Below are 23,842 nucleotides of genomic sequence, written 5' to 3' on the forward strand. Positions count from 1 at the left end.
ATTGATCACGAATGGTCAAGCATGACAAGCAGGCAATTGAGGCAAATCTCTTAAATTTGACCATTACGGCCATGGGCAGGGCAGGGTGACATTATGCGATCCTGATCTTGACATGACGACTCTCTGACAGTTCCGAGTCGAGTTTCGACATATGGGTGTTGTTGGACCACAAGCCACAAATTGATCATGTCAGTATTTTACCATCTATTAGGCTAATTAAATATACAGTAGCTATAGGCATCTCCTGCTCCTCCAAAATGTGCTTTTATTTTCCCCTCTTAGTCATATACTATTAAACATGTATAAGATGCATTATTGGATCTCATTAACAGATTTATTGATTTATTGATTGATTGATTGATTGATTGATTGATTGATTGATTGATTGATTGATTGATTGATTGGGGCGGCAGTGGCTCATGGGTAGAGTGGCCGGATGGTAACCGCAAGGTTGCCAGTTCAAACCCGGGCTCCTCCAGAGTTAGTGTCAAAGTGTCCTTGAGCAAGACACTGAACCCCTAATTGCTCCTGATGTGCTGGTTTCCCGCGCCATCGGTGTATGAATGTGTGTGTGAATGGGTGAATTGATGCACAATCTATGTAAAGTGACTTGGATTAAAGGCGCTATATAAATGAACCATTTACTATTTACCATTTATTGTCATTCACATTAGAGGACTGTGTCAGCTATATTAATTACTGACTACTTTTTTTACACCCTTCTAGATGTGTTCATGATTTGGGTGGAGTGCTACATTTGATGTCACTGAATGGAACTGTGGCAGAATAGCTTGCATTACCCTGCTCTTTCTCCAGTACACTCTGGCATTGGCAGAGAAAGTCAAGCATGTTTCACTTGATCAAGAAGGACAAGGAGAAGGAGAAGGAGAGGGAGAAGGATTTGGGCAAGAAGGAGAAAAAAGACAGAAAGGACAAAAAGGAGCGAATGTCCCAGGCGGAGATGAGTAGTCTGGAGGAGATGAGCATCAGGAGAGGCTTCTTCAACCTCCACCGTGGGAGCTCCAAGAGGGACTCTAAGACCAGGCTTGAGATCTCCAGCCCTATCCCGATCAAAGTGGCTACCAACACAGAGCTCAACCTGACAGACATAGAAAGAGAGCGGTATGACAACGGCAGCACCCAAAGGCAGAATGTGGGACAAATGCCTGCAGCCAGTCCCAGCGATGATGATGATACGATGGTAGATGGACTGGCTCCTCAGCGTAGCTCTGTGAAGGAGCGGGCAGCCAAGTTTGGTGAACTGGCAAAGACAAATCCTCAGTTGGGCCAGAGCAAAGAGGACCACCCAACTCCACCACCTCAGATAGAAACCAGGGTGCCACAGCAGCGACAAATCCTGAGGTCCCAGGGCTTCAAGAAGAAGAAACGGGTTCACATCCCAGAGGTGGTGGAGAAAACCTTCCCTGGTGTGGACCTACAGCTGCCTGTGTTGGTGGCGCCGCCACTGCCCGAGCCACGGGAATTGGAGCTGCAACGACGCAGCACTGGGGACTTTGGCTTCTCCCTGCGAAGAACCACCATGTTGGATAGGAGGCCTGATGGAGGGGTGTGCCGACGCATGGTGCACTTCGCAGAGCCAGGTGCTGGCACCAAGGACCGGGCCCTGGGCTTGGTGCCCGGAGACAGGCTAGTGGAGATTAACGGGGTCAATGTGGAAAACAAGAGCAGAGATGAGATCGTGGAGGCCATCCGTCAGTCCGGAGAGTCAGTCCGTCTCAAGGTGCAGTCCATTTCGGAGCTGAGTGAGCTGAGTTGCTGCTGGTTGAAAAGCAGCGAAGGGCCAAGCAAGGAGGTGTTTGATGTGAGTGTTACATACATTGTGATTATTTGTGGATTCATTCATTGGTGGTTCAGTGGTTCCTATCACAGATGCACAGAAGCATCTCATCTATGCACTTTGTGGTATCATTATGTTCCATACTGCACCAAAACAGAATGTTCTCGTTATACACGCTGACTAATACAAGAATGCTCGCCCCAAAACACGCTCGCCCCGGTTTAAATCTGGCGACCTTGGAACAGTCGCTATACCAGGTATTCCAAAACCTAAACCAGGTATTCCTCAGTGAAACTATGTCTAAACCTAACCTTATTCCTGAACATAACCTTAGTTAAAACAAATACAAGAACTGCTGGGGGCGAGGCGGCGAGCGAGTGTATTTTGGGAAGAGCGTTCCGTTAACCAGGCTGACCACTGCACATGGAGTGGGTGCCTGAGTGCAGCATTTTTAGGTCACCAGCAACACTTCAGTGTTCATTTGTTTGAATTAACAGATTCATCTGTTGGAGTGTTAAACTAAACTAAACACCCATCTGTTCAAGCGAATGTTACCTGCATGAGCAACTGAGTTTGCATGAGTAACCAAGGTTTTGAACAGCCTCATGATGGAGATTATGGCCCAAGACACTCTACCATAAGTGTTACTTTACAAAAACAATATTTTCAGCTAAAAAAGTATGCTATGTGACTCAATACGATATTGTTGTTGAGCGACACTTTTTGCACGACGCTTTACAGTGTCCCAGAAAGCACCAATCTTGATCATTATAGAAAAAGACAGGTCATTTGAAAAAATGAAAACGCAAGTGTGAGAATGACCTAGAAACAGCAGCACTATTTATAGGAGGTTATAATAAAATCTGGATTCTGGATCTCGGGAGTAGTAAACTTTAGAAAAATGCTAGGATGAGTGTCCTGCTTGATTCTTGTTTACTCTATGGTCTAGTCATGAGAAATTGATATTAAAAGTTAATTGAATCTGTAATTTGTTACATGATCCCTTGGACTTCTGTAAGGTGCTGTACACTATTCAGTACGCCTCATAGTTGAACAATCAATCAATCATGCACATGTCTAGTTCTGATTAATTATAGTCATGACTACAATGTGTTGGCTGAACAAAGAGGCCTGTTCTTAAAATAAATCCTGCCATTCAGGTTTATTGTCAGTCAGTCTCTCTCTCTCTCTCTCTCTCTCTCTCTCTCTCTCTCTCTATATATATATATAGCAAAATTAGATTTATTGTGAAATCATAATATTTGGCACAATTGCATGTGACTTACAGTGACTATTATTATTATTTGCTCACCTGCCAAAAGTTTGTAGTGTGTATTTCATGTTATTATAATGGGAAAGGTAATGCTTGTCAAACTTGAGCATTTGTAGTTTAGAATTGTCTAAACTCCAATCATCATAAATATTGGAGCAGTCCCATAGAGTAGACCTTCATGGTTCAAATCCTGTCAATGATTTCTTTTGGAACCTTTCCAACTCTTGATTGACTGCAGAGTTTATGTACATCAGAAACGTTTGATATATTTTATGAATCTTAAAGGAGCACTTCACACATGTTCAAAAACGTCAAACTTGCCTTCACATACTTTCCTCTTACTAATGCTCATAAGATAGCACAATTCCGTCTACTCACTGTTATTTGTCTCATTAGAGGGCTATGGAGTCAGAAACCAGCCTACCAGGCGTCTTTATCATCATCACCAGACATTCTAAGCTAATAGAAACTACCTTGTCTTCCTGGAAAGTTAGCATGCTGAAATAGAAGTCATTTTTCTACATCAATTAAAATAAAAGTTAGACATGACCAAACTTGTTTAGCAATAATGTCATCGGCAGGCAGCTTTCATAACGATCAACAGCCTTCCTCTGAGACACAGAGCATTAGGACCAATTGTATGAATATAGGTTGAAAATGGGTGAAGTGGTCCTTAAGAAATAGGCTATTAATTAAATGTTATTTTGTAGCATCACAAACAAGTAGCATTTACATGGATTCTTGAATTCATTCTGCACCTAATTAGATTATATAACTATTCTGGGCCAAGAACCAGCAGCCGAGTAAATCAAAGGATTTGGTAATTGGTTGTTTGCTACCGTCCATTCTCCATGAAGCCAGCGCAACTATTCTTCTGTTGTAGCCTTTCTGATATACTGTCTCTTCTTAAAGATGTCAGATCAGCAAGGTTACTTCTGAACCAGCAAGATCAGCAAGGTTACTTCTGAACCAAGGCCTCTCATTGAAGCCTAGCCATGTTATAACATGCAATAATATGCAATTGTGTTTCAGTAGGATCCCCTATATCCACCCCTTGTCTATCAAAACAACACATTCCTACAGAGTCAGACTACAGCAGCCAAAGTGAGACAACTTATCTTGTCGCGGAGAGCTACTACATTTAAATGTATTTAGTAGTTAAATTGGTTGCTTTTTTCATTGTAACAGTCATTAAGCCAAAGTGCAGTTGGGGGGGGGGGGGTCATCTTGTGTTGTCAACTTGTCATAAAGCATGAGTATGGGATAGACTGCGTGTAGATTTTAGAGAGCGGGGGAGGGGAGCCAGAAGTTTGGATGGATTTTAATTACATGCTTTACAAAGAAGGGGGAATCTGCAACATGGATGGCCAGCATCATGCTCACTGCACATAATGGTCATTAAAGTTATGTCTCAATGAAAATGTCATACAGCCTGTTGGACTGTGCCCTCACTATAATAAGAGGCTGAATCATATTTCCATATGCAAGGTATGAAGTATAGCACTGTAGATCATAGTTCAGCTGCCATCTACTTAGTTTAGGTACGTTCTTGGCTGTTGGCTGACAGGAAGCCTGTAGTGTACAGAGAAATAACTTAAATATGTTATGTTATCATCAGCAGGGCCTATAGGAGATGACTGGTTATGGTAGCAGTGGCTCACAAGGACAGCTAATGTCAAAGGTTTCATGTAATAGCTCTGTTAGTTATAGCTTATTCCATTGCATTTGCTATCTGTCTAATGCTCACACAAGGGTTTGTTACTGGAAATCAGCAAATGGTTTAATCTCAAGCTGCCATTTAAATTACATCATTCCCATTTCCAGTATGCTGTAATACAGTAGTACAGAGCATTAACACAGACCTGGATTAGAAAGGGGCGGTTCCTCTAAGTCTATAAGGATCATTATAAAGCTGTTTGGTTCAAGTTAGAAGCCAGGCTTAGAAGCCAATTTCTCTCTTTTGAGTCTTTTCCTATTTTCAAAGTGAACATAAAGTACAAGAATAGTAGCTATACAATGTCCTGGGGCTACAAAAGGTACCAGTAGCTGTGCATCCCATTGAGAAACCTGTTATCAGCTTTGTCTCTTTGGTGGATTTAGATGGTAAACCTTTTACTGTTATCCAGCTATACGAGACGTGATGTTTTGGAATTGTCAAATTACATTATGTTGTGCTACTTACAGTACAGAAACGTAAAGACTTTTATATTATTATCACTGAACTCTCCCTACTGAAAAAGTCAGTTCCTGGTTTACTCTTTCCGTTTAATTCTCTTTTAATGGTACCTATTCAGATGAGTGAATTGGCCATTTTGATTGATTGAATACTTTATTGACAGTTTGAATGGACAAGCACAGGAAAGTACAGTACAATACAAGGTCTGCTAAAGGGATGAATCCAAGAAAGCCTATTGGTTTGTTTCCATTAGGGTCCTTTTGTACTCAGTTCATCGAAAACATTAATTATTCACTAGGCCTACAGCACTACATTACTGTATTGTATGTGTACGACTGTACGTGTCATGCATGTGTGCGCGCTTGTGTGTGTGCGTGCGTGCGTGAGTGTGTTTCGGGCAAAATGCGCCTGTGGTGTGGTTAGGTGAAGATGCGTGACCTGATATGTTTTGGAGTTGATTACATTTTATTAGATGAATTGTTGACCTGTTGTTTGTTGAAGGAACTGTGTGTGCAGTAGTGTGCTAAGCATTGTTCGCTGTGTATGCCGACTCTGGACTGGAGTTGAGTTTTAAAAGCATTTTAAGAGCGTTGTACTCGTATACAATAGTGTATTTGTACTGAAAATAGTAGATCTATACTGTAAGCTTTCAAGGCGTTGTAAAGACTATATCCACAGTACATTGTAAACCATACAGTAGATGAGACACTACACACCCGTGTCTGTATTTTAACCCACTTGTCCTTCACCGCATTGCAACGACCTGCTTTCTGTAAGAACTTGTGAATCACAGGGCTTTTCGCCTGTGCTTTGTGAATTCTGGGTCATCTTCACTTTCCTGTATTTCAAAATTCTAACTAGAATACTGTGGTCCCATAATTTATTGGTTGTGGCTTCTTAACTGTTTCCAAATTCTACAAGCTCCAAACCAGGGAGTTGGAGGTCAGGTCACTCAATCAAACTGGCTAACCGCCCTCCCAGGACTTTGTCCTGTCCTGTCCTTAACTATACACTAAACACATGCCTAACCTTAACTATCTCCACCCTATTGCCTAAACACTACTATCATTTTAATATAGTTACACCTGCACCTACGGACCGGTATAGGTCAGCTTGGCTTTGCATGGCTGTGCAGTGCATCGTGGGTATGCTACTTAACTGTCAAATCAATTTCAAATTTGTATGTCTAGCTCATAGACTGTAAAAAGAATATGGACAAAGCGTCCTCCGTGTCTGATATGGACGTAAGATGAAGACCAATCGCCATCTTTCTAGATCCGTTTGGGCCCAGCTGGCCATTGGCTGGCCCAGACAACGAGGCGGGACTTTCCCCCTTCTTCTTTGTTGGTTTTTATTTTGACTCTAGCGGGGGGTGGATCCCGATCATAGCCTGTAACGGTAGCCACGCCCCTCAGAACATACTCGACTTTATGGTCATTTTTTTAATAAATGGGACCATCATTTTCCAAAAAGAATATTATGACATGAGAAATGAGACTTTAAACTAGTGACTGGAAGCAGAAAGTATTCATGACTATGTTTATTAAGGTAATACAGTCTATGTGAAGTTGGGCCCAAATACATGGATCTCTATGGAGGAAAATGGGTTTTTTTGGGCCCAATGACAGCGCCACAACAGGCCATTATATGAACTTTCAGGAAGTCAGGATTTCCTACTGGCTTCAGACACTATTCAGTATTTAAGTCCGACGTCATTTTGTAGTGCTACGTTACGTCCGGGTCCGAGTGGCACCAGCTCCCGTCCGCATCTCATTGTAAATAGAATATCTAAACGCGTGAATCTTTTTACAGTGACGTTATTTTTCAGAAAGGAAGCCATTGAGGGTTAAAATGGGTCTTAATGCTTCCAACTCGAGTGGAATTATTAATGTTTTGTACAAGTGTCCATGACAACAAAAATATATGATGTGGAGACAATAAAGACTATTATTATCATTATTATTGAAGGTGGCAACAGTCCATTTGATCTGTAAAATATTTCTGGGGTATATTTAGAATGTGTGCAGGCTTGAGTATGTTGAATCTAGTTTGCATTATGAGGATTTATTTGACACAATAAAATAAAATGGCGATAGTATTCCATGTGGGGCAGACGGCCTGTCACTGTCAGATTTGGGAGAGCAGCGCAGCTTTGTTGTTGCGTGGAAAGCGGTACAGTATAACTCCATGGGGACACAAAAGCGACACAAAAGTAGGACCGGGGGGGGGGGCGCTCAGGGGGCGCTCACGTCACAGCTAAAATACTGAATTGGCTTCACTGCCCCCCTGGTCTAGCTAAGAAATTCTCCTCAATCTATATACATTTATTTTATTTCATAGGAAAAAAATGGGGTTTGGTGTTTTCACCGAAATGTTTTTTTTTACTCTATGGGTCCTTCCTTATCTAAATGAGTTAGTACTATCTATGACAAAGAAACAGTTCAGATCATGCTCTAGTACAGTAAGTGGGTCAGAACCATTGTGTTTAGGGTATACAATCCTTAATCTTTAGTCAGTGCATACAAACAACCCACAAGCTGTTTCCTATTCGCACACTCTGGGGATTAACCAAGTGTGCTAGATAGGCCAGACACACCCTATGTTTAGACTGCCCATGTTGACCTGTAGAATGGTAAAGCTCTGCTTTAACATGAGGACGTAATATAGCATGTTCTACACAGCCTTATGTTATTTGAATGTGAAATAGTCGGATCATCGAAATAGTATTGGCCTCAAATACAAATACAGATCAACGCTGTGGCTCTGCAGTAGTCTAGCCGTCTTTAAGGGGGTCGGCCTGTGTGTCAGTCAAGGTTTGCCAGGCAGGCAGGGAGGCTGGTGCCCACAGCCCTCACAAACACTGAGATTTGGTGCGCCCTACGCAGACCCATGAACAAACGTTTTTCTTCAAATTTTATCCCACGATTTTGCAACCCATTTTTTCACCCAGTGTCATTAACAGTATCTAATGTAATCCTGGGCGCTGCGCTTCTTCTGCCAACCTGGGGGGGCAGCGGACTGCCTTATGCTTCCTTCTTATGCATGAAAGCAGCTTCTTTTCACCTGACAGGGGGGAGTTTCCCCTGCCGGACGTAGCGCGTGGAAGGAACACGTTATTCCGACCAGTTCCTTTCCCCTCCATCGGGTGCCCCGGCTAACCAGGGGGAGGTAGTTTAGAGACCAGGATTACTGCATGTATTTTTGTGGGGGTGCCTACTGCCTGCCCTGGGGGACGCAGGGGGCCCTTTCGCCGGCCTCGAACCCAGGACCTTCTAGCTGTGAGGCGACAGCACTGCCAACTGTGTTCTCGGAAACAGTTAGTCCGATCACTGCACACCGGCTGTTCAGTCAGGACAGACAGACATAGCGATTTCATGAATTAATAATACTTAATGGAAGTCAAGACAGTGCTCACATTTGGAGTCATGCATATGTCATAGGTGCAACTGACACAAGCTGTTTTTTTATTTTAATTTCCTGACTTTTTTTTTGCATGCACCTGGATGCTATCATTATGTAGCCTATTTCTGACAGCAGGGCCATGTATTAAATTAACCTTCCACTTTTATTAAGATAACAAAAAGTTAAGATAAAAGAGTATAGTTTTCCTCCTGGGGCTACCTGCCTTACCATAACTGAATCAGTTGAATAGCTAGCTCCAGGCGCGGCTCCCTCTTCAACATGTGTTTTGTCAAACTGGTTCTGTCACAATACATTTGAGTGAATTACTTCATCACAAGCCTCACCGCAAAGACAACAGTCACACCTGCTGCGTAGTAATTTGTATGGGTTCATTCGGTTAGTATTTTGATTGGGTTCATCATATGGGTTCATTATTCGATTATAAATAATGTTTCCTGATAAGACAAAAACAATAGATTGAAAGTGCTTTATTCAGCCAGTCAATCCACGTATGATAAAACCCACAGATGCTTTGCTCTGAAGTATCCTAGCCTGTTCGGGAAGTATGGTTGTAATTAGTTCTGGCTGGGTGTGACAACTCAAAGGTGTCTCAGGCCATACCTATGTCATTTGTCACGTTTGCACAATGCACGTACAGTAAGTACTGTAGTGTACTTAGAAATGTTAGAAATGCAGATTCATATTTACGGGCACCAGAAATGAGGAAGCTAATTCTTGTCGTATCAGGACTAACCTGAAAAACACTAGTACCATTGGGCTTTGTTTTTAAATGTGTATCACCGATAGGTCAGGCATGATGCATTTAATACGTTTTGGGGGGGGGGGGGGCTGAAAATCCCAGGTTTATGGCCCCATCTTGTGGTGCACAGTGAAAGTTGTAGCACTGATATTCACCCTTAGTGGCTGATAAAGATGAAGGTCGCCATGAAACTACAATGCTCAAGCTTTAAAACGGTTTCCCCTTTGAAAGTGTTATATTTATTTAGCCATTCATCCAAAGTATTATAAAAAAGCATAGATTTAAGTATCCTTGTAATTAGTAGTGACTGGGTGTGACAACACTTAAGGTGATTCTTAAAGGTGACTCAGGCCAGGGCACAGACATGCCCTTTGACATTAAAAAATATAGACGCCTCATTGGTCGCTGCAGTTCATTGGAGAAACCTGTCTCCAACGGGATGAGGAAGTCAAGCGGAAGTGCTGAAGGCATGCTGCGTCGCTCATGCCAGCCTGCCACTCAGGTGACTACTGGCCAATCACAGCATGTCTTTTCCGGGACTTCCGTTTACAATGCCAAAGCAAGTGCCGCTGGGAAAGAGGGAGTCGCGCCTCTGATTGGCCTATCCAAAGTCCCCTTCCGTTACGTACCCGGAAGCTTGGCAAGCTTACGCTTTACTTCCAGATACAGATGCCCCAGAGCCTTTGTGTCTATGGGCATGCCCAGAGCCATAGAGTATAGACAGAGTTACACAAACTCCGTTCACTTGATGGGGCCAGTCTTCTACATAGACTTCTATTGGTCTGTCCCATTTTGAAGGCTTCAAATAGGTTCACGGAATGCATTGGAGTCTATGGGCTCGCACGAGTACATGAACCACGTGACCGGGCTGTTTTCTGCCCCCCCCTCAATATCGCAACTCTTCTATTAGACGGCTATGGGCATACCTATGCTAGTCTGATTATCAGACTGAAGCTTCCTGATGCAGTCAGAGAGTGGGCAGGGTCTATGGGGCTGGCTGGATCCAGGCTATGCCATTTGTCACATTTTCTCATAGCATATGTTTTGAATGCCAGAAATGCTCGTTCATGTTTAAGTGCAGCAGAAAAGAAAAACTAATATTTTCTTGCCATATCAGGACTAGAACCTGACCACTATTAAGCTTTATTATGGACTAATACTATGTAGTATTAGTATATAGGCCAGCAGAATGCAAATCTAGTGCATTTCTCTGGGCTGACACTTAGGTGTATGGCTCCCTCTTGTGGTGCACTGATCACAGTGAAAGTTGTAAGCAATATATATTTTCCCTATCTATAACTTACAGCCAATGGTCCGTGTAGTGTGCACAATTTAATAATCACACAGACACAATCATTATGCGTCGTTAGATTTAAAGGTATATTCAGTGATTTCACTTAATTCAAATATCACTTATTTTTTTGTTTTGTTGTGATAATCCTCCCTACTATAGAGTGTGCTGGCCATATAAGGAGTTCCTCCCTGTCCCCAGTTAACCCCTGGGGGTCAAAAAACCTTAGGTTTCGTTTTTGACTCTCTATCCTGATTGGACGAAAGGCTGGATCCCACAGCCAAAAACGAAACCTAAGGTTTTTTGAGTGAAATCGCTGAATATACCTTTAAATCACTTACTTTTGTATGTATTGCGACTCAATGATGTCAATAGTGTGTGGCCCGCACAAAGAGATAGGGTGCGCAGTAAGAAAGAGCATGCAGTCAGTTTACATTTTTAAGACGACGGGGGCATTCCTGCTTGTACAATACCTTTTAGTTTCCCTCTCAGTGATAGACAGTGGTGGAAAATAAGTGCATTTACTTAAGTACTGTACTGTACTTAAGTAAATGTGCAATTTTGAGGTATTTGTAGCCTACTTCACTCCACTACACCTCAGAGGCAAATATTGTACTTTTACTACACTGCAGTTATTTTAAAAGTTTAGTTACTACTAGTTGCTTTGGAGATTTTGATTATTATTACAAAACATACGCTACCCACTTCAGCCCTATATACATTTCGGCCATTTGATATATGAAATAGCCGATCTACAAACTCACAATGTGTGGCTTCTATGCGACGCATTGTGAGCTTGTAGATCTGCTATTTTCAAAAGATTTGTATACATTTGAAAACTTGAAACTGGACATTCTGCACAATGAGTTCTTTTACTTTTCGTACTTTAAACCATTCTGAACCTGAGATCCGATTCTAAAAATGTCTTCTACATCCTGACTCTTTTCTGAAAAAGCTATGTGTTTCTGTCAGTCGTTTTTTGATAAAAAAAAAAAAAAACAGACCTACAAGCTCGTAGCGCGCCATGAGCTTGTAGATCTGCTAGCTAAAGCATAACATAGTGCTAACACCAAAAGGGGTTCCCGCCCAGAATGGGTTTTGACATATTTTGACAGGAGGAATTGCCTGTCATCATTTGACCCCCCTGTATTAGGATGTTGATATTCATTCTTCAGCCAACACTCCCCCCCCCCCCCCCCCCCCCCCCCCGCCCCCCAGCACTTTAAGTACATTTTGAATTCTGGACTTTTACTTGTAACGGGGTAGTTCTATATTCCAGTATTGATACTTTTACTTTAGTAAAAACAATTGAGTACTTCCCCCCCCCCCCACTGGTGATAGATGTGCTGGGCACCCAGCAGGGGGCGGTAGTGTCAGGGAAGAGAGGTGTAATTGGTGTGGCACCACCAATCTATTCATAGCCCTCCGTGTATCCCAGCAGCTGTCCCTCCGGCCTGCATCCGGAATACTGCGTCTGCCAGGGTCCTATCAGATTACCCCCCCCACCCCACCCCACCCGGCCCACCCCTCAGACCTCAGCAACATATACACGGCTGACTGTGACGTTCGACCCGCATGGTTTCCCCCCTGCCTTACTCAACTCCGTAAGCTTTTCCACCAGAGCCCGGCTCTGTCTCACCCTCGACTTGCAGTGGCAAGAGAAGGAACACTGGAAAGCTGACCAGGTCTGGAGACAAGGTAACAAGAGGCTATATACTATAGGCCCCTGGACTCTGTGTTGCTCGCAGTGTGCTTTCCCTATATACCCGGGCGTACATGCTCTTCCATTAGGGCACTGCCTCAGAATGGCCTGCTTTGCTGCTGAAACTATTTATAGGAGTGGACTCTGATGAAAGCTAGGCCAGGGATGGTGAAACATGTTGCTGCTCCACTGACTTCAGTTCTGTCTCATCAATGAGTACAAAAGGTCCATTTTGGACTTTGTTAGACTGGACCAACGAGATAGTAGTGTGTTTTACTAAGTCGATCTAGCAGCATGCGGCTTGATTAAATACTACTGTGTGTGATTCATCAAATGCACTGCTTGCTTATGTGGTAATGTGGACTATTCATACTACTGGCCGAGTGTTGATTCTTGCCAGTTTCAAAATCTTCATTATTGCTTTTGTGCGACTTTTACCATTTACGTATAAAGTTGTAAGACAGGTGAATGTAGTAGACATTCTGTCTTGTCATCATACACCAAATAACCCACTGAATAGCCTAGTATTCAGTAAGAAGTCTTGTTTTAGGTCTTGTTTTGGGGAGCTCTATTTGCCCATACACATATGGGCAAATAGAGCTCCCCAATTAGCACTGCAGACACTCTAAACAACACTGAACGTACGTGCTAAATGCCTACATTGTTATTAACATGAGGCTCTACAGTCTACACTGTGAGCCTTTTAAAGGACCACTTCACCACTTTTCAACCTATCTTCATATAATAGGTCCTCACTAATAATCATGAAAAAATGGCACGAGTTTTTTCTACTCGGTCTGTGTCTCATAGGAGGGCTGTGGGCAGTTTAGAAACCGTCTTCCAGTGACATCATCATTAGGCAGATGTTTTTTTAAACAAGATTTTTTTACAAAGGTATTTAGATTTTCATTATCGTGAGAACGATGGCTTCCATTTTCACATTGCAACTTTTCAGGACTAGAAAGCCGGCAGTTTCTATTAGCTTGTATTCCCCATCGATGATGTCACTGGAAGACGGTTTCTAAACTGCCCACAGCCCTCCTATGAGACACAGACCGAGTAGGAAAAGATTGCACCATTCTTTCATGATTATTAGTGAGGACCTATTATATGAAGATAGGTTGAAAAGTGGTGAAGCGGTCCTTTAAGCCCTTTGAACCAAGTGTTCAATATCCAGGGTGTTCTGTTTGCCAAACATGTTCTGCGCACTCTCTTTCCTGTGTTTGTAAAGTCTGTTTGTCACTTACCAATTCAACTTACTTTCTGCTATTACTTAAAGAAAGGATCCAAATGATTAATATTGCGGCTGTTTTTGTTTTTGCTGCATTTTAATGTATTATACGTGTGAATGACTAAATAAAGTGAAGGACTATCCCAAGATCCGTTTTAAATGCAGTGACTAGGTCCTGGCTTTTCTGGGTCTATTTTCCACTCCCCTCTTGCTCCAGCTATTCATTTCATTATCATATCTTCTGTCCTCAGTGCTACAGTAACATGGTCCTACTGCCCTGTTGATATTTGACCTCCTGTGTCAAGAAAGTGTTACTATTCATTCATTAAGCACCCTAAATTGTCCTCTCCCTGTGTTATCTATGTCCTACGTTGCCTGCTGTCACTGTCTCTATCCATCCCTCTACCTCTCCCAGCTCTCCCCATGTCATCTGGGTCACCACCATGGCTTATCGAAACAACCGCTTTTCATTTTGGGAACAAAAGGGAAGTCTCGTTTTACTTTTCTGCTCTAACGCTTCTACTTTCACTATGCATGTGGTTCTTCATTTCATGCTTTGAAGTGGTGTGCACTACTGTGTAGATAGAGACAAGTCGTGGTCTAATCAATCATTTGTGGTGTTCCCTCATGTAGGTTAAAGTTGATAACAAGCCAAATGTAAGTGTCACTTCACCTGCATGAGTTTGGATAGAGTTCACTCTGTATGTAGTGTCACTAGAGTAGACAGAATAGCTAAAGTAACATTTGTTGCATTTTAGGGGGTCTTTCTTAACTATGGTGACATGCAGTTACAACAGCATGCTTTATCAGTGCAAAACTTGGAAAGATGTGCTCTGTTATGTAAACTTCTAGGGTTAGTATAGCGTTTCTTAGACTCATTGTCCTATATCTACACAGTAGAATCCTCAGTTTTATCCATTTGTAACTCAGCTACAAATGTTCAATCACTCTGAGTTATACGAAGGATTTGAATATGTAATTAACCAAAAAAGTAATCCAAGGGTCACTTTGCTCCTTGACAGTGGACGTGTGTGTGTGTGTGTGTGTGTGTGTGTGTGTGTGTGTGTGTGTGTGTGTGTGTGTGTGTGTGTGTGTGTGTGTGTGTGTGCATGCGTGCATGCGCGCACAGTGCGTGCACTGCCAGGGACCTACATAACCATCACCAGTGTCTCTGTCCTCCTCTGTTCATGCACAGTCTGATGGTGATGATAATCAGCCTCAACCAGTTGCTAGCCCTGTTCTAGACACTGGAAGTGGCCCACAGCCCACAGCCACAGCCACAACTGAGGAATCCAATATTGTCAGCGCTATGGCTGACCCCGACACCCCGCGGGTGGTGAAGGTTGTCAGGCGGGTTGTTGTGACTCGGCGGGTGGGTCCTGGGGGCACGGCGGAACAGAGCTCCGAGCCCCCCGGGGGGGCAGCCTCTGCTGTGCCCAAAACCACCAGTAAAGCTGCTCCATCGTCTTCGGGACACCGCGAAGAGAGGGATGACATTTCCTTCGGCCTGGCCAGCCTAATGGGCAGAAGTAAAACCAAGGAGCACCGGCCTCGTACCCGCACCCAGGACCGCAAGGAGGACCCGCCCGACAAAGAAGAGGCCGAGAAGGACGAGGAGAAAGAAAGGGCAAAAGAGCCAGAAGAGAAGGCCGCGGCAGAGGAAAAAACACAGCAGGCTACGCCCACGTTTGTGTCCGCCATTGCACCGTCCCAACCTGTGCCGCCAATAAAGCCCAACCTCGTCCCGCCTGCTCCCAAGCCTGACCCCTTGGCCCCTCCTCTTGGCTTTATCCCCGCCCCCAGACAGCAGAATCCGTTGACCCCTCCTGCCGGTTTCATCCCGGCCCCCAAGCCCTCCTCCAATCCGTTGACCCCTCCTGCCGGTTTCATTCCGGCCCCCAAGCCCTCCTCCAATCCGTTGACCCCTCCTGCCGGTTTCATTCCGGCCCCCAAGCCCTCCTCCAATCCGTTGACCCCTCCTGCCGGTTTCATTCCGGCCCCCAAGCCCTCCTCCAATCCGTTGACCCCTCCTGCCGGTTTCATTCCGGCCCCCAAGCCCTCCTCCAATCCGTTGACCCCTCCTGCCGGTTTCATTCCGGCCCCCAAGCCCTCCTCCAGCGCCGTGGCCCCGAAACAGAACGTCCTGCCACGGCCGCCAGGTTTCGTCCCGGTCCAGAGGACCGATGCTCTGGCGCCCCCTCCAGGGTTCATTCCAGTTACACGTACCACTGTCGTGAAGAAACCAGAGGTACAGAGTGTGACTATTTAAAATACTAATGGAGCATGCTGTGAGATATCAACAACTTAGCACCCTTTGACGAAGTATTCCATCAATTAATCCAACCATTGTCTTGTCTGTCCTTTGTCGTAATTCTCCGTCAATGAATGTACTTTGTAGAAACGGTTTAGCTGAAAAGCTTTGCTCTCAAATAAATTAATCTTTGTGTGGATGTTGATCAGTATGCTGGTTGAATTCACCCCTTTCTTACTTTTTAACTTTTCCATTATCATTTCATTCATGGTTTCTGTTGAAAAGAGATTTGACAGAAAGAAGCCAGCCTGGGTGAACAGGTTGTGTTTCAAAGCAGACAGAAGTTCCAAATGGACAGAAGCACATGAAATAATGCCTCCTCTAGTCCATTGTAGTCTGGTCCGTTTGAGTTGGGCTGAGAGCACTGAACCATCCATTACTTTATAATTTGTCACCCTGTAGTCCTGTAGAACTTCCATCAAAGTTTGATTCCTCCCTCCAAATCAGTAGACTGGTGAGAAACCCATTATTCACACGGTGGCCTTTTTACTCTTACAGTATGTGATACACCACCTCCTTTCAAATCTGATGGAGCTAACACTTCACTATCACTGTAACATCACATTTCACTAACTCATCTTTGGGGTGTGTGTGTGTGTGTGTGTGTGTGTGTGTGTGTGTGTGTGTGTGTGTGTGTGTGTGTGTGTGTGTGTGTGTACGTACGTGCGTGGCTGCGTGCGTGTGCAAATCATGCACCTTTGTCGTTGTGTTTAATGTATGTAATGTAAAGGTAACGGATGCCGTGGCCTCTACCGGTAACCCTCTTCCTGAGGTTACAGAGTCTAAGACTCATCCTACACATAATGACAAGGTGTGTGTTCTCTAGAGTCTAGAGCACGGTTTCCCAAACAGTGGGTCATTTGTGGGTCACAGACCCATTTTTATGGGTCATGACTGAAGTAAAATTCCCAATTTATTTTCCTACATTTAATGTCTATATTTCAAATATATATATATATATTTTTTTTTAAATAAAACAAAATTTAAAACAAGAAATTCCATGAATAAAACATAATACTCGCAACGCGGTGTGAAGCGGTGCGTTATGCGATTGTAGATCTGCTAGTTTGGGTCCCGGGCAAACTTCTAATTTCTGTTTTGGGTCTCGACCTGAAAAGTTTGGGAATTACTTTTCTTCAGTGCTTCGTCTAAGACTTTTATTATATATTATAGTTAAATACGAATTTGGTTTTCAGAGGTCTTAGACACTGAGGACAGTTACTTCAGAACTAGGCCTATAGTTCTGTGGACCATTTTCACGGATATCCTTTCAATGACACTCTTTCAGTTATATGTATTGTATGCTGTTGGTTAACAGGTGATTCCTACCGATGACGATCACATACGCGTGAAGAGGATCTTTTCCAATGAAGTAACGTCACTCTCTCTCTCAGCTTGTTTGGTTTGGCCTGATGCTTAACCTGTTTTTAACCTGACATCCTCTTAGGTCAACTTCTTTTTACCCAGCATGAAGAACAAAAATCCAAATGAGTTTTTACTACTGCCAGTAGTGTTGCAATTACAGGAGTGCTCTCTGATGTTGGATTTGACATTGCTTGCGCTAAGCAAGTCCAAGTCATTGAGTTATTGGCACAAACTCAAGTAAAAACTGAAGTCAATGGCCCTGCTTAACGGGAATAGAAACCTTTTTCCATCAACTTAAAATCAATAAATAATAAACTTAGTTGTACTTGCACCTGAGTGTTTTGTGTTTTGTGGCTGGGAATATTCTGTGTCAATGTTGTGATTATCTTTTTGGGGATTCTTAAGCTCGATTTTTGAGTGAATTGCTAACCAATGCTATGGTGATGCAATTTGTGGGAAAAACAAAAGATACATTTGCATGAAGTATTGTGAAGCTCGAGCTTGTGCAGACTAGTTTGACAGCATAACAAAATATGTAGCTCCATCAACCTCAATGTCTTTCCGTTTCTCACCTGTCTCATTCTTTCACGGACATGACTGTCCATGGCAGAAGGTCTAAAAGAGTGGGTGGGTCTAAATGGGTGTATGTTGTTGGTTATTTGACTATTTGCTACTCTCCTGCTGTCTTATATCCTTATATATACTCTTTGTTTCTCCTTCTGCTTTTCTGTGGGCCACTGCTGGACCTTGGCTTACTGCTGTCTCCGTTGCTGTTTGCATGGCTAGCGTTCAACTTCCAAGCGCTCCATCTCCTCAGAGGTACATGTCACTCTGCCGCGCCCGTCCCCAGGCAGGCCACGCCTCCTCAGCCCCTCCCCCAGCCAGGGCAGGGCGTGGCTGATGGAGTCAGCGCTCTCCTCTACTAACCCCACTGTTTCTCATCATTATTGAGCGTGCTTCCCTTCACCTGTCACTGCATTCTCCACTGGGGTGATGCACGAGGCCTCAAACACCCAGTGTCAATGACATAGCTCTATTGTTAACTTCAAGTACCGCTAATTATAACCGTCAACTTGTAGACAGATATGTACAAATACATACATACATGTGCACCGGTATGCATTTTTCACAGTAAAAAAATTCAAACAATCAAGGGTCAAAGCTGGCCGGTGCAGCTGGCTTTTAGTCCCATATACACTGGGCACAGGCAGGTTGTTCCGTTTACCACAGAAGCATTTTGCAGAACAGAGGTAGCTTTCACTGTAATGTGTTTATCTCTGCATGTTTTGTTTCTTTACCTTCACTGAAACTCATGAGAGTTTGGTTATCACGGTTGTTTGCATGTGTTTCAGTGTTGAAACAATTAATTAAAAGTGACCTCTCTGTTAGCTCCTCAAATGACTCCGCCCTCCTGTGTCATTTCCTTCTGCAGTCTAGGTTGGCAGAAGACCCTGTGGCCATCTTACAAGCAGCACATGCTGCAGCCACCCAGTCTAAGGTCTGGCTATGTGGCCATTCACCCTGCATGTGTGCTCATATCGTAGAAAGTGGTGTGTTTGTGCAGTGGTTCTGCTGTGTTGTTAACTTGCTATTCAGCGTGATTATATTGTCTCCGATAGAAAATAGACGATTTACAAGCTCGCAATGCGACACATTGTGAGCTTTGAGATCTGCTATTTTCAGGCATGTTGTCCTCCAGGCATGTGATGTGGCGTTGCCGTAGTGCAGGGATATTCAAATGGCGGCCCGCAAATAATAAGATGGCTAATAAAAGTTACAGGTATGGTGTGTGCGATATTAATTGTGAGATTACCATAATGACGGTAATCATTAAAGGACCACTTTTCAACCTATCTTCATATATAGGTCCTCACTAATAATCATGATAAAATGACACGTTTTTTTCTACTCGGTCTGTGTCACATAGGAGGGCTGTGGGCAGTTCAGAAACCCACCCAACAGTGACATCAATGGAGAATCCAAGCTAATAGAAACTGCAGGCTTTCTAGTCCTGAAAAGTTGCAATGCGAAAATGGAAGCCATCATTCTCACAATAATAAACCCTGTTCCAGGTCCATTTGGTTCCATACACTCTCAGAGTTACAGACCCATAAGGGTCCATTTGGTTCCAAACCATTTCCCTGGGGACCCCCTGGAACTGCCTCAAGGACCCTGGGGGTCCCCGGACCCCGAACCCCACTTTGGGAATCACTGCTCTATGTAATCTGATCTTTATAGTCTGATAAACTATTCTCACGTAAATAAATCTTGTTTAAAAAGCAATCTGCCTAACGATGATGTCACTGGTGGTCGTGGACGGGTTTCTGAACTGCCCACAGCAGAGTGAGTGTGTGTGTGTGTGTGAGTGTGTGTGTGTGTGTGTGTGTGTGTGTGTCCGTCCAGCTGATGGTCGTTAATGTCAAAGCAATGCTGTTTATGCACTGTCAAATATAGGTTTAGGCCTACATGTATTCTAAGGTGGCATATACCTGTATAGACATATTATCCTGCTTATTACTGTGCGGAAATATACATAAATCTTTGTGTTTGCGCACAAAAAGCATTTTGAGAACCCACAAATTTCCGCGCTTCGCTCACACACTGTGCGGCCCCCCCCACACACAATCATTCTACAGTTGTGCCCCCCGGCCTAATCTAATTGAATACCCCTGCTGTAGTGTGTGGTTTTGTGGATTCTAATTGATTTGTTAATGAGAGAGAGTAGTGTGTAGTTTGTGTGGTCACACATTGTCATTGATGCCATGAACCCCAGGTTATGCTCAATTAGCTCTGAGATGTTGTCCAATAGGAAACAATTTAATTAACTCGCTTTGTTTGTTTCCCCCCCTACCTTTTTTCATCTAATTGTTTTTTACTTCAGGTCACTGCGTTTTTTAATGAATGAATTAAAATCATGCGCATTAATTCAACTCTGAAAGTTCCAGATGGATAAATTAACACTGAGCATATTACAATATTGTGCATAGATAATAATATACACCTGTTTACACAATATTTGTGTTCAATAATTGTCCTCAGTTTGATTCATTTCCAGTGCATTGCCCCTCTTGCATGACATTATTTATCGTTGTTTGTCCTTTGGATGGATCTCTGTGTTGTGCCTTTCATTTATTTTTTCTGTTGTTTCATGAAAAGTTCTCTCTCACCCAGGGCAAGACTGAGGAGCAGATAGCTACAGAGAAGGCCTGGTACAACACTGAGAAAGTATGGCTTGTCCACAAGGATGGATTTTCTTTGGGTTGGTATTATTTTAGTTACTTTTCAATTCAACTTGTTTCAGGTTATCTGAAATAATATATAATTTAAGGACTCCTAGTATAAATATTAGCTGAATGTTAGCTCAGATTAACAAGTCATAATAACTCATTGACTAACACTTTATGAATGATCTATTAACTATAACGAATAGTTATTCAAAAAGAGTTCCCCCGGCCTCTTCAAAAGGAGGGCCAAGCTGTGTGTCATTCTGGGGCATAAACTCAGTTTAAACAGAATTTATATGAAGAGATTCATATAATTCTGTTAAATTAAACTAACTATAGTTTTCCCAAATTGAACACTTGCTTTTCTTTTCTGGAGCTTCCTCATTGTTCAGGATGATAATTATAGTCCCCACAAGAGCTATCAAACATCAGTGCATATATGATCATTTTGAAGTGTATTTTGTTCCCCATTGCCTTAAATAATAATGTATAAATTACGCAGCCACTCTACTGAAGACCCAGCCAGGCAGTCTACCAGAGGGGAAAGTGAAAATACGCCTGGAGAGCGATGGATCACTGCTGGAAGTGGACGAAGAGGATGTGGAAAAGGTATTTCATTGTGCATTACAGCACTGTTTCCCAAACAGTGGCTCGAGACTGAGAGTGAGACCCTTTGGTGAGCCGCGGACCCATTTTTGTGGGATGTGAGTAAATATCCATGAAAAAAAAAATCATAAGATTTAAAAAGGTTTAAAGGACAACTTTAGTTTTTTTCAACTAAGGTTCATGTTTTATTAGAGAAACTAAAAGGTGAGTGTTCATTTTCTTTCATTTGCTGCTTTCTTTCGTTTTAGGGATTTTAGCAGTTTTTGACAGGGGGGCGGGGGCATTCGAGCTCGGGGCTAAATATGTATTTTTTAACACAATTTTATGGTGATTTATTTTTTTATGGTTTACTATAGTCCTAATAAACGCCAGGAAATTACATCTGGCCACAAAAGATCACGGGATCTATTGAATGTGTCAAACTGACATATTGAGCCTATACACACAGTATAAGCCTTCCCCCAGTAGGCTACCTTCACATTCAGTAGATCCTGTGATCTTCTGTGGCCAGATGTAATTTCCTGGCGTTTATTAGGACTATAGTAAACCATAAAAAAAGAAATCACCATAAAATTGTGTTAAAAAATACATATTTAGCCCCATGCTCGAATGCCCCCGCCCCCCTGTCAAAAACAGCTAAAATCCCTAAAACGAAAGAAAGCAGCAAATGAAAAAAAAAATAACACTCATCTTCTACTTTCTCTAATAACAACCTAAAACATGAACCTTGGTTGAAAAAAACTAAAGTTCCCGTAACAACGCGCTATAGATCCCTGGGAGATGGATTGCTGAGGTGTTCAGCAATCGTAAAATGAAAGCGTAAAATGAAACCAAATGGACCCATGGCTTACGGCTCCATTTGGATTGATTTTACGCTCTCAAGAGTTAAATTATTGTTAGACATCTGGATTACTTAATGTACAAGAAGTCTACACAAATAGAGAATGTAGAAGAACCGTTACCGGTATTTTGATCAACCATATGGTAACACATCAATACAGCATGGAGTTGTGGACAAAATCGAATCCAACGATAACAGAATATTCTTTAGTTTTGGGTCTGTGAGGCTAAATCTCATCTCAAAGCTCAAATGCAGAATGAATAATGGGCCTTGATATGAAAAGGTATTTACGGTATTTTATAATGATAAATGACATGACTATATTTCTAACGCACGCGGCGTTCCTTCCACTTTGAACTGCAGGCGAATCCTCCGAGGTTTGACCGCGCGGAGGACGTGGCCTCGCTGCAGTACCTCAACGAGTCGAGTGTCGTCCACACGCTGCGCCAGCGCTACGGCGGCCACCTGGTGCACACCCACGCCGGCGCCAACATGGTGGTCATCAACCCCATCAGCGCCCCCTCCATGTACTCTGAGAAGGTAGGACACAGCACCGGGACTGATCTATGTCATACAGGGAAGGAGCATTAAGCCATTCTGACCTGAGATCAGATTCATACGAGGTTTTCCACTGGACACACACTGGTCTGATTAACCCATTCTGACCTGAGATCAGATTCTAGAAATGTCAGTCGTTCTTCGATAAAAAAAAAAATAGCAGACCTACAAGCTCGTATCGCGCCACTCGGTGGCGCGATATGAGCTTGTAGATCTGCTATTTTTAAATAGCTAAAGCATAACATGATGCCGACACCAAAATGGGTGCCCGTTCAGAATGGGTTAAGCACATGGCTCATTTTGGATTTTAACCACTATTTTATATACTTTGGCTATTTTAGAAGAAAATTTAAAAATTGTGAAAATCTAAAATAAATAAATTAAAGTGAACATTTTTAACTCAAATCTTTGCTTCTGGGTGTCGCTGGAACGAAATGTTTTCAGATCGGGGTCCACGACCAAATACATTTATCATTTGCAGGTTAAATGAGTTAAAGTGGTCACAGATGGTGTTCACAGTATTCCAGCGAGTGTCTGTCTTTCTATTACATCATCGCCTCCTGTTTCTTATTCCCCTCCTGTCTGTGTCCTGTGTGTGTGTGTGTGTGTGTGTGTGTGTGTGTGTGTGTGTGTGTGTGTGTGTGTGTGTGTGTGTGTGTGTGTGTGTGTGTGTGTGTGTGTGTGTGTGTGTGTGCGTTCTCCTGCCCCAGGTGATGCACATGTTCAAGGGCTGCAGGAGAGAGGACACCGCGCCTCACATTTACAGCATGGCCCAGTCTGCCTACAGGACCCTGCTGACCACTCGTCAGGACCAGTCCATTGTGCTGCTGGGCAAGAGTGGCAGTGGCAAGACGACCAACTGTCAACACCTGGTCCAATATCTGGTCACCATTGCAGGCAGTACTAGCAAAACCTTCTCTAGTAAGTTGGACCCAAACAAGGCCTGTGACAATATCGCAGGGGACTTGCGGGGTACAAAGCCCCGTCCAACGCTATATTTCTATTTCTATATTATTTTTTCTTTGTTTTTATTTCAGTTTAGGCAATTGATTTCTTTTCTTTTTTTTTCACAACCTCAGCTGTTTCATACTTTCACATTACATTATACATTCATATACACAAACAACTTCACATGAATTTACAAGTATTCACACCAAAGAAACTAAACAACAACAAGGAAATAAAATAAATTAAAAGTATATGGCGAGGAAAACAACACTGGGAAATGAACAATATTGAGGACAGAAATGACTGGAGATGGAGGAGAGCGTATGAGTACACCGGAAGGTCTGGGGAGAAGTGTA

The 23,842-nt window shown here is 43.0% G+C and overlaps 1 protein-coding gene across 3 annotated transcripts in view; it reads left to right on the forward strand.

Annotated features, from left to right (window-relative positions):
* Nucleotides 1-12,264: 12,264 nt before the first annotated feature.
* LOC310860657 (unconventional myosin-XVIIIa-like) overlaps nt 12,265-23,842 on the forward strand; it is a 73,046-nt gene continuing 61,468 nt past the window's right edge. Inside the window, exons 1-12 of one of the 3 annotated variants that reach the window (XM_083767731.1) lie at nt 12,265-12,398; nt 14,049-14,116; nt 14,265-14,290; nt 14,829-15,881; nt 16,675-16,755; nt 17,263-17,316; nt 18,096-18,128; nt 18,742-18,807; nt 20,481-20,568; nt 21,036-21,142; nt 22,344-22,520; nt 23,249-23,459. In XM_083767731.1, the coding sequence (XP_083623857.1) occupies nt 14,077-14,116; nt 14,265-14,290; nt 14,829-15,881; nt 16,675-16,755; nt 17,263-17,316; nt 18,096-18,128; nt 18,742-18,807; nt 20,481-20,568; nt 21,036-21,142; nt 22,344-22,520; nt 23,249-23,459 (1,936 nt within the window). In that variant the 5' untranslated portion in view covers nt 12,265-12,398; nt 14,049-14,076. The remainder of the gene's footprint in view (nt 12,399-14,048; nt 14,117-14,264; nt 14,291-14,828; nt 15,882-16,674; nt 16,756-17,262; nt 17,317-18,095; nt 18,129-18,741; nt 18,808-20,480; nt 20,569-21,035; nt 21,143-22,343; nt 22,521-23,248; nt 23,460-23,842) is intronic. The other 2 variants (XM_083767732.1, XM_083767733.1) reach the window with 2 other exon arrangements.

The sequence above is a fragment of the Protomyctophum parallelum genome (assembly GCF_964188405.1).
Source record: "Protomyctophum parallelum genome assembly, chromosome: 1".
NCBI lineage: Eukaryota > Metazoa > Chordata > Actinopteri > Myctophiformes > Myctophidae > Protomyctophum > Protomyctophum parallelum.